Genomic DNA, 15,975 nt, shown 5'->3' with positions numbered 1-15,975 from the left:
GAGAAGGGACTAGGTAGTTATGGCTCTAACAAGACTTCTAGCTCTCTAGGGGACACCTCTGCACCAGTCCCCCTAATTTGAGGCTGATAGTGATGAGATAAGGGAAGGGTATTTAATACATTAAATGTTTATAGATAAACAGATTAATCCTGGCTGGTGCTCACGACCCTATTTGAGGATTCATGATCTCCCCAATAAAGTGCCCTATTTACAACAGCTCTTTGGCTTAAGGATGACAGTCAGATATTTGAGAATCACATGTCTTCCAACACACAGCCATATTTGTTTGATCTTAGCCATTTATTATGTGACAAAAAAAATCCAGGTATTTCTTCAGAAACATGTCGCTCTCTGAAGACCAAATGCCTATTTCTGCTTTCAAATAATATAACAAGTTATACTTACATTGTAAACTCTCGCTATTGTACAGTACAGTAAATCTTTGTTTAACGTTGCTCCCGACAAAGTTGTTTCGTTATAACGTCGTTACTCTTTAGATATGCATGATTCGGTCAACGTCCCGCCGATTCGGTATAAAATTGTCATAGACTACTTTGTACGGCGCATCACCCTCTCTCATCCAATCAGAGCAGGAGGAGGAGCCACCCGCCGGGTCTCAGTGACTCACCACCCTCCTCCTCTCCACTACCCACCACACACTCGCTCCACCTCCGCCCATCAGTGAGTACAATACAAAATGATTTAGTTTATTTATCTTATTGGATGTATAACATATACTATTTTCTATAAAAATCCCATTGAATATATGTACTGTACTGTATATGTAATGTATTTTATGGGGCAACGGGAGGCTGGGGTACGTAACTCCCATATTTTATCTATTTCTTATGGGGAAAATTGATTCCGTTAACGTAGCGGTTTTCAGGAATGGAATCACGACATTAAGCGAGGATTTACTTATGTTATTAAATTATTTACATCAAACCAACCAACAAATACATACAGGGTGTCCATAAATTGTCCAACCCATTTTAAAACTTAATAACCTCAGCAATATCACAGATAGAACATGGTGTACGTGTGGAAGTCTAATAAGACAAGAAAACACTTAAAGAGTTGTTCGTCCAGTACAGTACTGTATATCTATGTTTTTAATGTTATTAATTTCTACAACAGGTCAGATAATTTATGAACATCCTGTAGTACATTAAATTTCATTAAACATGTTCCTCCACATCAGTGTGTCAAACCAGAAATTCTTTTCTACAGTTGTTGCTGTTTGGCCAGACCATCTCAGAATTACTGTTTTTCATCCCTAGCATGTGAAATAAAGGTACAGTACATTCAAAATTAAATATTGTACACAGTAGAGTATAATATCTATGGTAGACTTACACCACAGATACTGTACTGTATACAGTAATACCGTACTGTACTTTTAAGGAGACATCTACACTAAACTGTCACCATCACCCCTCACCACACACTTCAAGTCAAATAATATTTTACTTTATTACTAATTATTACTATAGGGTACTTCAAATTTCAATTTCATAGCAGGAAAAGCTAAATCGCTATACGGGTAGTTAAAAGGAAGATGAAGCATTGGACACACAATAAGAAGAAATCAGCTAGTGTGAAAGAGAAAGTGAGTCCCATAGATATGATGTACAGTACAGTATATCTACAGTAGACAAGGTGTAATATCAAACTTAGCAAAGTGTGTGGTGACCTGGTAGGTACAGCAACTGGAGACCTAACATACCATTCCCTCTTGTGACATTTTATGCTTCAAATTTTGAAAATTACAGGGAATTTATGCACATTTATCTCTATCAGGAATTTTACTGAGATTTCTATTAAGAATTCAGTGATTTTCTGGTGATCTTGAAGAAAGGTGGGCGACATCCTTTAGCAGAAAAAAAGTTTAAAATGCTGAATACTGTACTGTAGTTAAGGAATCGTCTTAATAATGTACAGTATTAATCTCAAAACAAAGTCACTGTCCCTAACAGGCAGTCATGTCTATAGGACCCACTTTCAAAGTGTAAAGTGTGGTACAGTATCCAATAAATGCATGGCTGGAGGGACACCATGACGTGAACAACTATGTATGAAAAGAAACCCACAATGGCAGACGAAACGATTATTCCAAGCAGCATCAGCGACAACTGTCATCTTCCTCGGTGGACTCACGGATAAGGACTGGCACATTTACCACTACTTAAGCTCCTTATTATACAATGCACATAACATCACCTCACCTCACCCTCATCCCCATCTCTACAAAGATGTCTGACATTTTATTAAAGTTTCATAGGTCATTTAAAATTTGTAATCCTCAACAACTAGAGGCAATTTTTAGAAATATTGGAAAGTCTTTCATGACCTAAAGTATCCAGGATGGTTAATAAAGATGGCATATTATAAATCTAGGAAATCATTTTTGTACCTAAATTGCCCTCTGATATAAGAAAGCCACACATGTTTTTGCCTTATGTATCAAATATTAAGTGTTATCAATTCAGTTTAAACCAGGAACTTGATGTAAATATTGCCTTTAGATATACTTGTACAGTAATTTTAAACCATTGTTGGTAAGGAATAAAACTATCAGTGATTTCACAACAGGCGTGATCACAGTTCCAAATAAGGATTGTGACATAGTTTACATTAAGTGAGACAGGTAGGAATTTAGAAACTCACATTAAAGAACATAATTACTACAGTATACCTTTAAGACTGGGCATACTAACAATGCGATATTTATCTATGCCGCTAAAAATAACCATGCAATTGTTTTACAAATGTAATGATATTAAGAAAAGTACCACAGTAGAATCAGTTTGTATACAATAATATAACAATTTTAATTCAAGTGAGAGCATGTTCAACGTGGTTCATGTGATGAAAGCCTTGGTGGTCAGGTCTCTCTGTCTGATGTGCTACCTGACCTGATCAGAAGTGATCACCGTGGCAATGGGTCAGGCAGGGATGAGGGTGAGGTCAAGTCCATTGTATATAAGGAATGATGAAGATACCAATTCTTGTCTGTATCTCCACTGAAGAGAATGACAGTTGTCGCCAAAACTGTTTGGAATAAACATCCTGTCTGCCCTTGTTTCTTTCTTCTCATTATTAATGCCTAATCAGTAATTGAAACATGGCATTTTAATAGAGCTTTGATTCTTAATGTTCCCACAATGGTCAGATTCTGACCTCATAAGTCACCCAAGGTTGACCTTGACCATCATTCAGTGACCCAAGGATCACCTCCCCTCTGAGCCCCTCCCTCAACATGAAAATTACTGACAGTAATAAATGTGGTTAAAAAATTTGCTGCAATGAGTTCGTGTATATAGTACTAATACCAAACATGCCACTCACAAAGCGAAGTTGTGGTGGAAATGTGAGAAAAGACCCAGTGATCGCTGTTGGGGCAGAGTGACGACAAACTTTGTTTCACTAATTTACGATGTTTAAGATACATGTACTTAATATGATGTGATTTTTTATTTTATTTATACTGACATGATATTGTATATGTGTTGTCAATCTGTGGAAGTCATGTACAGTACGTATTGTCAAATAACAACTGCCATAAACTGTGTTTGGTTTTATTACATTTAATTGTCAATGGTATTTGAAGACATGTGAATTTTTTAAGCCAAAATTTCGACTTTTTGGTTACTCTTTTTCTTTTGACTTCATTTCCATTCACCCAAAATCCAAACCCCCTCATAAGATCCTGGATTCACCCCGGAATGTAGCAACAATCCCACCAGCGATGTTAACAGACCCAAACGATGGGGTTGTGTTCCTGAAAACCTAACATTAAGAAAAATTATCACTAAACAAAGGATACCAGCAAAGCACGGAGAGTGAACAACAGGTTCAAACGGCAAGGCAGTAAACACTGAGTACAGTACTGTAGCCCTTAATGATAATAATGATAATAATAATAATAAACAAGTTTTTTAAAACAGTTTTGAAATTAAACAACTGACTAATTAACACCAAACTTCTGTACAAATGATAGTGGTTTAGAGTTAAACGATTTATTGAGCAAAAGTGAAGCCAATTTAAAGATAAAGTATTTCAAATTGTACATGTCAAAATGAAAAAAAATACTATGATAAACAATAAAATTGATACATAGCATATCATAAAATACAATAGCACATATTTATGTAAAAAAAATATATCGAGCCACATTTTCAAGTTTGCAGAAGACACGAAGATATTTGGGAAGGTAGCAAATCAAGACGATATCACAACATTGCAAAAAGACCTAAATGAGTTGTTCAAATGGTCTAAAGACTGGCAAATCCTCTTTAATATTACAAAATGCAAGACCTTACATGTAGGATACAACAACCCTAAGCACAACTATGCTATTAATAACATTTTCCTGGATACTGGTGATATGGATAAAGATATTGGCATTGTGATAGATCATTCACTGAAGGCGGTGCACCAAGTGAGGGCAGCAGTGAGGAAAGCAAATCAAGATTTGGGAATTATAAAGTGTACCTTTGAATACACAGCTAGGAAAATGCTCCTTATACTGTATAACAATCAAGTATGTCCCAGTCTGGGCTGTTGTATACAGGCATGGACACCCTACCTCCAGAAAGGTCTAGCATCCCAAGAAAAGGTGCAACACAGAGCAACTATAATGATTCTGAACTACAGTATGTCATCTCAATTTTCCAAGTTGACTAAGAGCCTTAGGACTAACAACCCACAAGGCACAATAGGGCAGATCTTACTGAAACATTCAAAATCCTGAAAGTGATGGAAAATGTGAAACCAGGCCATTTCTTCGTGATGTCACGCACCATCAACACAAAAGAACAAGCTCACCAAGTTATCATGCAAAATGAATATAAAGAAATACTTCTTCACTGCAGAGGCTGTTAGACCTATGGAACAGTCTACCAGCCCAATCAAGAACAGTACTGGGCTTCAAATAGCACTTGACAAAATTATAAAAAACAATGGAGGGATCCCACACAGGTCACTGGCTTCCTTCCCTCATTATGTCCACCTCTAGTGGGTGACCATTAGGCAAATAAGGTAAAAAAGCACGTGATGTACTCTTTATGTTTATTCCTTTGTGAAAGTTCTTCGTGACAAACATCAATGTAAAGTTGTCTCTCTGACCCTGTGTTTCCTTTGCTACCATAAAACTATTTGTCCAATGATTACTGCTGCACTCATTTGTATGTTATTTGGGATATTTTTACCTACAGCCTACAGGGACCAGCCTGGTGAATCAAAATTAACTTGGTAGTTTGTTGAGTACAGTATTGGCACTACATTACTGTGTCTTAATTCTTCAACAAATTTTAAATGAAATATTTTTACTCTAAGTACATGAGTACTTTACATTCTTTTTAATTTTTACTTTTATTTGAAGTAACATGAAGAAACAGTAATTCCACTTTTGCCTGAATAAGTTTTTCTCGAAGTACCAGTACTTTTACTCAAGTAACTTTTTCCTAGACTTTGTCCACCACCTCACAATAAACACCAGAACTTGGGTGAGGGTCACATGGGTCCAGTTGGGTCTGGCTAGGGAGAAACTATGCAGGTTTGGTCGGAGTTCATCACATGACTACTTGACACCGCATAGCACCAAATCATATAGTTTTCTCTTATACCTGGTTTTTTCACAAATGTATTTTACACACTGAACCTGTACTCTAGTATAAATGGCTGTAGTTAAGAGATTTCTGAAGTTTGAAGACATGAATAATAAAAAAGGGTATCTGTAATAGACTTTCTTCTTCCTTACATCACTTGTGAGTAATACAGTACAGTATAGTTTTTTAATTCTTCAGCTACAGTACAGTAGTTTTAAAACACCAAAAACAGTCTAGAGAAATCAGTAAAAAAGGACAAACAACTGGGAGCCAAAGCATTACTGTAATAATAAAAAATATGTTAGTATGATCTCATAAACACATTCAAACTGTTAGAAAAAATGGTATAACTACACAAAAATTAAACACATTATTAAATACCTTAATCTATTATCAGCAAATCAATACCGTCAGCCGCCTAAAGTCATCAAAAAAGAAGGGAGGGTTTTGCCGAAGTCTTTAAGTCGTTACCCCATCCCAAGCCCTCTATTACAGTACTATGCAACACGTGGACATTTCTACTTTAATACGATACTTGTCAAGCGCTGTGTTGTTGGGGTCAGGGTCAGAGGGCTGAGTGGTGCTGGAGATGGCAATGTTGGTGGCCAGCAAAGGATCCGTGTCAACAGAGGTCGAGGGTTTTGTTGATGGGGAGGACTTGCACTTCGAGGCAATTCTGCGAGGGGGTCGAGGTTTCGCCCCCATTGTAGACGAAGTGGGTGAGTCTAGGTCAGGACTGGGTAACTGGGGTTCACACTTGGCCCCATCTTTGGATACTTCTGGACACTGATAATCATGATCAATTGGTTGTGCTTGATAGATGATCCCATTATTGGTTTCACCTGTCTGCTGTGGTCCTTTATGTATGGTCTGCTGTATTTTGGACTTGGAATTGTTAGCCAAAGGCTCACTCTTCTTCCCTAAACTTGCTTGTAATAGTTTAAGTTCTGATCTTGATGCTGAGTTGAGCAACACACGAGGTATTGACCCATTGGATTTACACTTACTTTTGGCTTTTGAAATTGATTTTGTCCTTAAATGAGCACTTAAAGATGTTAAAGTAATACCTATTTTGCCATCTGCTGATGAATAAGATTGGATATCTTCCTTGCTTTTAGTACCCGAGGAAGACCGAGTTAGGAGATGAAAACTCTGGCTCAATGCATGGATTTCACTATTGCCCCCAAAACCAGACTGAGATTCTTGGGCAGATTGTGACCTCAATTCTGATGCTAGATCAGCTATGGGGGATGACTGCCCTTGCAAGTATGGTCGAAGACAAGAAAGTTCAATAGAGTATTCTGAGCCCTGTGAGGGGGAGCTACATCCTGCTGCCTGCACCTCATACTCTGTCCCTGACAGTAATGAACGAAGATAACTTAACTGAGATTCATAATGCTCTTGAATATCATTGAGTCTAGTCTCATACTCACTCTGGAGAATATCTAAATATGACTCTTCTCCACTCTCATTCATTTTGCTCATAGTTAATTTTAAGTCATCAACTTGAGCTCTAAGTGCAGCTCTCATAAGAGTCATTTCGTCAAGGCTACATTCAAGTTCTTCAATGACTTTAACTTTTTCATCAATTTCACTTTGAAGAGCATCAAGTTGAGTTTCATAGGAACTGATCTCATCAGCATGTGCTGCTAGCTTACCCTCATACTCATCTATCTTTGTAACCAGAACACGACCAAATTGAGCCTTTTCTTCTAGCATTCTGGTCTCATAAGTGTTATTTACTGTACTAATCTGCTCCTGGTATTCAGCAATTACCAAGGCAATTTTTTCTTCATATTCTAATTCCAATTGTTCTTTTCGTTCTTCAATAACACTGACTTCCTCTGACAACTCTTTGCGTAAGGCTTTCAGTTGCATCAAGTGGTCATCTCTCTCTTCATTTAGTTTCATAGCATAAATCTCCTCTTGTTCTTCTAAAGATATCTGAGCTTTCTCAAGGTAATTTTCTAACTTTTCATTTTTTGCTGTGAGTTCCTCAATGGTCTTAGACTTTAGATGGTCCTCCTTGATACGTGAAACAGTCTCTTCCCCAATTATTTCTTTTAGCTTCTTTATCTCATCCTTGAGGATTTCCTTTTCTTTTGCTATATTTATGACTAAATCTTCACAAATAGCTACTTTTTTCTCACTCTCAAGGATATTGCCTGAGTGAACATCACATGAAGCCTGTAGTTGTGCCACCTGCTTCTCTAAACTGCCTTTGTCAGATTCCAAATTAAGTATCAATTTTTCCAGGTCAGAAACCATCTGAGTTTGCATTTCCATTGCCATTATTTGTTCTTCTTCATAACCATTTTTTAATATTCTCTTTTCTTCCTCAATTTGTTGCTTTTCTTTCTCTAATGATACAATATTTTGTTGAAGAACTTGAATCTTGCTTTGAAGATCATTCTTTTCCTCCAATATGATCACTTCTCTTTTGGACAAATTTTTGTTTAATTCAAGTTTGATTTTATCGAGTTCCTCATTCAGCGCTACTTTCTCTTCATAAATTTTATCAATGTGTTTATTCAGCTCACTGACAATGGCTGCATTACTTACTTTAAGTTCATCTACTTTGTGTTTATGAAGCTTCACTAACTCAGCTACTCTACCTATATGGCTGCTTTCTAGCTTTGCAACCTCTTCTACGTGACTACTACTACTGCGACTAAGTTCTAATTCTAATCTTTCAACCGAGTTTTTTTTTTTTTCTAGTTCTGCATTAGCTTCCTGAAGATTAGTATCGGCTTTCTGCAATTTACTTTCATACTCTTTTACTAAGTTGGCTTTCTCAATTTCCACATTTTTCTTTTCATTTTCTAACTGAGTGATGGTATTTTTTAGGGCTTCACATTCTCCACAGCTTTGCATCAGCTCCTCCTTAAGTTTTGAAATATCTGTACTCAGTTTGTTTATCTGTTCTAAATGAGATTCCACATTGTTTGGAACTTGCGACACTCCTTCAAGTTTTCCCTCAAGTTGTGTGATGTAATCCATGCACTTATCCAACTCACTGACTTTTGATTCAAGTTCTTGGATTTTTTCCTCCTTAGCAGTAATGATTGCTTCAAACTTCTCGTGACTCTCAAAACTTTCTCTTGTTGAGGATTTACCTTTGACAGCCTCAAGTTCTGCTGTAAGTTCTTTAATGGTCTGCTGCAACTTTGGAATATCAGAATCCACAAGTGTTTTCATTTCACTCTCTTTGTCATTTAACTTTTTTTGAGTTAACTCTAGAGCTTCTTGGAGATCATTTCCTTTCTTTGTCAGGATCTCAATCTCTTTCTCTTTACCCACAACCTTCACACATTCTTTATCTGCAACTAGAGAATGGGAAGTTGAGGAAGATGTTACTGAAGAATCTGACTGAGCCACACCAGATGCCTCAGAATCTATTACTGGTGATTTCTTTTGTTTATTAATTTCTTCCACTAATGATTCTATTTTTTCTTGCAGCTCTTTTATCTCTCGACTTCTCTCCTCTTCAGACAACTTTAATTTTTCCTCCATTGTTCTCTGCTGTTTCTCATTTTCTGTTTGCAAATTCTTATATTTTGTCTCCAGAGAACTCTTGTCCTCCTGAAGAGCATTGTAGTTTTCCATGGACTGTTTCTGATTATTAGTGAGAGTTACAGTTAACTCTTGGATGGTTCCCTCGCGTGCTGACAGCTCCTCTCGGAACTCTTCTTCTTTGTTGTATATCTCAGTTGTCATGTTGAAGTTCTTAGCATTAAGGTCTTCCAGCTGCTGTTGTAAGTCTTCTAGCTGCAGTCTCAGAGCCTCCAGATTAGAAGTCTTTTCTTTGTCTGACTTCTCAAGTTCTTGGTAGGATTTTTCCATATTTTGGTGCTTACCTGTGAGATCCAAATGTTCAGCTTGTAGTGAACTAAATATTTCTGTCAAGTTGTCCTTTTCTGACTTCATCTTCTCACTATCTTCCTTTAAACGTGCCATTTCATCCTTGAGGGAATTAACAAAATCTGTCATGTCATCTTGGATAGTTTTCACTTTTTTCTCAAGAAGTAGTGTCTCTTCAGTCTTCTGCTTCACTTCTAATGCCAATGCTTCCTTCTGTAATTTGACATCATCAAGCTCATTCTTTTCCACCATAGGTACAGCAGATGACCTTAATTCACCGGACTTATATTTATCGAGTTCGTCATTAATTAATTTTTTATCATACAACACATTTTCAAGTTCTTGTTCATGAGTATCCTTCAGCCGAACTAGAGTCTGCTGCAGGTCATCTATCTGACTTCTCTTTTCCTCCATTTCCTTAATCAGATCATCTCTTTCAACCATGACAGCCTTCACCAGCATGTCAAATGTTCCTTGCAGTTCACACATCTTCAGCTCCACCGTTTCAACTTTGCGTCTGAGAACTTCACATTCTTTCTGTTTGTGCTCACGTTCCCGAGCCATGACTTTCAAGTGTCTGTTGGTAACCTTTAACTTGTCATTCAACTCTTTCATTTCTTTCTCCATACTCTGTACCTTCTCAACTAGCTCCTCAATTTCCTTTTCTTTTTCCTCAACATTGGTCCTTGAATCTATCTCAGCTTCAGCTGTTGATGCTGTAGTTTTAGCAGCCAATAACTCTTTAGTCTGCTCTTCCATTTTTGCCTTTTCAGCAATTAACATCTCTATCTCAGTGCGGTACTCCGTCATCATGATCTCTAACACCTCCAACTTTCGTAACAAATCAGATTTTTCTTCGGCCAACATAGTGCATTTATTAGTGACATCCTGAATTTCACTCATCTTAAATTCAATGTCCATTTTCTTTTCATTCTCCTCCTCAAGTGCTTGATAACATTGGTTTTTTTCTTCAAGATCTTTTGACATTCTCGACATTGAAACCTTTAAAGAAGAAACTTCTTTATTGGCAGCCTGTAGTTGATCTTCCAATTCAATGAAGGAATGTTCTTTGACAGACATACACCCCATATCATCTTTAACTCGACGAAGTTCGGCCACAAGCATTGATAGAGAGACTACCTGATCACGAACTGGCGATCCATTACCACTAGTCTGCTTACCTGCATTGTCCCTCCCAGGTATACCCTTGGTGCTGCTTTCAGAAGCAGGGATCCCAGTGGGTGGGAGAGTTGTGTCTGCAGTCACTATAGGGGCTACAGATGGGGCTGAAGTTGCAGAAGGCAAAGAACTTGTAGCTTCAGTATGTAACAGTCCACTTACATTATCAGTTGGCGTCACTGCACTAGATATCAAATCATTCTCATTTCTTTTTCCTTCCTCTAAGCTTTTATCTGTATTTGCCACATTAACATTTTTAGACAACTCATTTTTCTCTTCTGCCTTTATTTCTTCTATAACTACTACAGTGTCCACCGAGTCTTTGTTATCACTTTCCACAACTGACTTTATCTTTTCTAAATCACCTTTTTTCACAAGCACTGTATCACTAATTTCTCTCTGGACTAGTTCCTTCTCTTTACACTTCTCTTCTTTAACATTATCTTCACTTGCCTTTTCTGCTTCTACCTTCACTACAACTTCACCATCTTTGGGCTTAGATATGGCCACATCTGCTGAAGCTTCAGTAACAGAATCCAATGGTGGTTCTTCTGCCATTACTCCATCACGAAGTACATGTTCAGGCTGCTGCTGCTCACCAACCTCAGTAGGTCGATCTTCATTTGTTCCTCCAACACCATCCAAAAGATCAGCATCATTTACCTTTCTGTCAAAAATCTCCTCTTTCTCATTGCAGTTGCCTTCTATCATGACCAAAGATTTCTCCTTAGCATTTTTTCCACAATAATCTACTTTATGCTCATGACTACCAACTCTAGCACCCTCAATTGACACTTTTCCCTCCCCAACACCTACTGCATCAACATCATCATAACCACCATCACTACTGATATTGGGCTTCTCAACCTTCTCCTCATCATCAAAAAGGTTATTACTGGTTGTGCTCACTTGCAGTAAGTAATCACCAGCCTTGGCATCTAAAAGTGCAATATTCTTGTCTTTCTCTAAGATGTTATTCTCAAGAGCTTCCAGCTTTTCTTCAATCCTCTTCTTCTCTGCCTCATAGCTGTGGAACTTCCTCTCGCTAGCTGATGTACTATCTTCCTGAATTTGCTGCAGGAGGCGGTGACTGCTCCTGGTAAGCTGCTCAAACTCTTGGTGGAGTTTGTCGCGGTCAGCAGTTAGCATCAGCAAATGCTCCTGCACCTGCTGACACTCCAGCTCTATCTGCTTCTTGGAGTCGGAGTCTGCCATAGCTGGTGTGAAAGCAGGACCCTAAACTCTGATGCTTTTAACACTGTTGCTTCCTCCTCTCTGCTGCTTCGTGACTGCAGCAGTGCCCCTTAAACGCCAGTAGAATTACAACATGGAGCGCCACCTCGCACTTGGTGTGCCCACCACCCTCTCTACAGGAGTCTCCCTCGACTGTTGGAGCTTGAGGTTGCCGGGGCCAAGCCGCCTTAGAACCTGGCACTCCTCCAACACCAGCCACACTCACCTTACCCCAGAACCTAAATTTAGCATCAACCATGCTTAACGTTCTCTTCACAGCACAAACTTTGGCTCACTGCCATTAGATATGCTTCCACATACTGTATTTGAAAATTTACAATGATCATCTTTGTGAAAAACAATATTGTCACTATAAACCATGAGCCACTGGGTTAAGAGGAGGGTATCATGTACAAGAAGAAAAACTGCTTGACATTAGCATGGTCTCACCTGACACTCTGATTGGCACCTAGCTTCAGCCAGCTCCCTCTGCAAATTCTCCACTTGTTGCGCCAAGTGTCCAGTTCCTCCTGGAGGGAGAGTTGCTGCTTGTCGAGGTCGTCTTTCAGTGCAGCAATGGTGGCATCCCTGGTGGCGATGGCACGCTGGTGGCTACTCCTGGCTGCCTCCAACTGAGACTGCTGTGACTTGTTCAGCTCCAGGGAGGCACTCGCCAAATTTTCTTCATGCTGTTTTTGGAATCGGTCACGTTCACACCTGCCAACAGACAATTTGTATAGCAAAACAATGCACAAAAATAAAATAAAATATGCAACACTCTGACAACAGTCCTAACCATCAAATCTGCCAACAGCAATACAGAATTTATCTCAACCAAGATGTAATCAAAGAAAATGGGAAGAGACCTGGCACCAAGGTATTTCTCCCAACTCCACAAATAGTTGCAAGGACACAGTGCCAACAGCCAGAGATCTTCTCAACTGTTCTACCTGCCTTTGGTTGCTAGATATTTAATGTTAAATATCCACAAAACTGTCACACTAACCCAAGAACTGTATCATCAAATAACTCTACTCAAAGCTCACTCACAATTACTTTGATGAATAATTCATCCCTTTAATGGTCAAAGATATAAAATGTGGCTAATTCATACATCATGAGGGTTACCTCCTTGCACACTACCTCTTGCATATTCAGCAATAAAATGAATACCCAGACACTATCAGTGCTTACCAGTGGTAGAGCAACCCTTCAGTGGACTACCATCCTATGGGCTGGGGTAATAACCTGATAAACCCTTACAATGCAAATGATCTCTTTTATTTTTTCTATAACCAAATATAAATTAGTTTATGTCTGATAAAATTGCTGTTTCATTTAAGATATCCTTTACTATGATAACATAATCAATCTAATATATATCTAATTTAGATTGAGTTTGGTTAAATTGGGTTAGTTTTACAAAACCTAATAAATCTGAACAAAGTTATTTTATAAGATATTCTTATTAATTTCCTTATCTTAACTATTGCATACTGTGTTATGAATTTATGTGTGACAAGGACATGTATATAAAGACAGCTATTGACTCTGCTTCCTGAGAGACATTCAGTGAAATTGTTAATATTCTGTACTTCTCAAAGGACATAAGATATACATACTGTACATACAATATAATTTGCAACTTGTATATGCTCGCATGTTCTCATAAGATGGGACTCATACACATAAACACTCACGGTGCTTTTCCTGCATTGTCACTGAAAAAGTGATCTGCACTAACCTTGGTGATCCCTCAGCTGCCACTTGTAGTGACAGCTGGGGATCACAACTTACTACTGTACACGTGGAGAACATATCATTTAAAGTTAATGAGATAAATCTTTTTATTGTATAAATTGACTGTTGCTGTCTTTACTTTGTACAGTAGAAAATATTTGAGTTATTTAAACATTATTTAATCATTGTTGCAGGATATAAAATTTGTTAGGGCTCTTCAGGCTCAGGAACACAATCTATTTTTTCTCATAAGTTATTAATATCGATATACGATCGATCACTTAAAGATGGCTCTTCGAGGTCACTTAACCCGATCATATAATGGTCAACACCTGCACTATAACACCCCTATTTGATATTGGCAAACCATACCCCATTTATATGCAAAGAAAAATTATGATACCCTACAGTAATATTTCAAATCGTGCGGGCTAGCCACAGCTCTCATATTCCACTGTAAGGCCCACTTAACACAAGTGTAGTTTTCTGCACGGTTTAGAAATTAATGAAGCTCAATGGGACTGTTCACACGGAACATACACATGATAATTCACATGTGGGAGATGCTCACCCCACGCATGCACCTATACTTTCAAACTGCAGCATGAAAAAACATGCCGAGTGTTCTAGAATTCTGCAGATGGCAATGGTAAATGCTAGTTTAAATGTTTATTACACACACACACACACACACTCATGCACGCACCTATGCCTCCCCCACCTGGTCTTCCTCCCTAAATGCCACACAACGTAAACACCTAGAAAAAGTGCAAAAGAAGGGCATGCAAGATTATTCTCTCCTTCCTACTCCACATATCAAGCGCTCAACACACTGACCCTTTAGGCTCTCACTGACCATCACCACGACCTCATCTGCAAATTTGGTAAAGCTTCTACACCATCCTCGACACCGGCTCCTACTACCACCTGAGATCCCTAGCCGAGAATTGCTGTTCGACACCACAACCGCATCCAGCCCATACGTGCACGAACTGATCGCTATAAGAACAGCCCAGTCCCAACCATTGTAAAATTATCAATAACTTGTAATAAATATTCACTCCCAGTAAACACTACTCCTTGCACTGTCACTATGTTGAAATGAACTGTAGTTTGAGCTTTTCACCATCTAGTTATTATATATCTTATTTGTATCACTTATGTTACTTGTATATTATTTGTAATTTGAAACCCATTCCCCAAATATGTAACTGTATATTTTCAGCCTTCTGGCTGCCAAGCTCTTTCAATAAACCGTTAATTATTATTATTATTATTATTATTCACTCACTCACACAGTGTTCTTTTGTAGGTATTTTATTGCATTATATGGAATGTATCTGTATTGTATATCGAAAACTATGTTGCTATAAAATAAAAAAATAAGAAGAGCACAGGTGTGAATGTGTGAAGTGAATTTATACATGTGGGCTTAGCATGTCACCAAGTTAGACTGACTCTGTGGCTACATCCCCTTAGCTCTTCCCCTACCAGGTGTAATTAACTTACAAATTATCTAGGATGTTATAACATGATACTTGCAATCATTACAAGAGCTGGATGTTGATGCTGAGTGATACAACTGACTTGCATATAACAGTAGAGGTATGGGATTCACTTTTGGAATATCACCTGCCTGTTGTTCTTTCTAAGAGACTTTTTGACTCCATCCTGCATGATAATAAAAAGCCAGATGCTCCATTACAGTGTTGCTGAACTGTTCAGTTGTAACTGTAGAGGTTGTCAGTCTAGCTCTCCTTGTGCCCTATGCTAAAAGAAGGGTGCATGTCATATTACCTTTAAGAAGACCTAGTGCTACCTCCTCCCATTATCTAGCTGATGTCAAATGTACAAAGCACTTAGGATGAGTGGCAGATTATGAATGGATGATTAATCATGAAATTCCATTCCATGACAAAGCTAAGGCTCAGGTAGAGTCCTCAGCTACAGTCAATCATTCCAGTGGGTAATGTGGAAGTCATCTGGAACTGAACGGACTGACGACTGGAATCTTCTATGTGGCTGATCCACCTGACCACATATTGATGTGATGTAATAACTCATTGCCTTATACAATTAAAGAGTGATAATTGCCTTCAAAGAGTCTTTTCAGGAAGATGATTATGATGTGAAGCCATAATTAATGAATCAGTTGGTACGATCCACTTATGTCTAAGGGTTTACCTAAGCCCTAAGGTGTCCATGGTTTATTGCTATAATGCATGAGCAGCTAATTCAAGAATTTGTACAATAAAGGAGAGGGGATTTCAGGATTATCTTTCATTTAATATTGTACAGTACCTGACAACTGTGCATAATACAGAAATGATTGATCGCCCAACTGGCTAGAGAG

At 38.2% G+C, this 15,975-nt stretch overlaps 1 protein-coding gene across 1 annotated transcript in view; it reads right to left on the bottom strand.

Annotated features, from left to right (window-relative positions):
- Positions 1-15,975, bottom strand: part of LOC121855492 (golgin subfamily A member 4-like) — a 107,610-nt gene that overhangs the window by 28,634 nt on the left and 63,001 nt on the right. Inside the window, exons 15-18 of the mRNA XM_042350468.1 lie at positions 13,627-13,661; positions 12,333-12,599; positions 12,021-12,121; positions 6,102-11,866 (exon numbers count right to left, since the gene is read on the bottom strand). Of these exons, the coding sequence (XP_042206402.1) occupies positions 6,102-11,866; positions 12,021-12,121; positions 12,333-12,599; positions 13,627-13,661 (6,168 nt within the window). The remainder of the gene's footprint in view (positions 1-6,101; positions 11,867-12,020; positions 12,122-12,332; positions 12,600-13,626; positions 13,662-15,975) is intronic.

Source organism: Homarus americanus, unplaced genomic scaffold (genome assembly GCF_018991925.1).
Source record: "Homarus americanus isolate GMGI-L3 unplaced genomic scaffold, GMGI_Hamer_2.0 scaffold48406, whole genome shotgun sequence".
NCBI classification, from domain to species: domain Eukaryota; kingdom Metazoa; phylum Arthropoda; class Malacostraca; order Decapoda; family Nephropidae; genus Homarus; species Homarus americanus.
The sequence above is the reverse complement of the archived record's forward strand: the minus strand, read 5'-3'. Positions and strand labels throughout refer to the sequence as shown.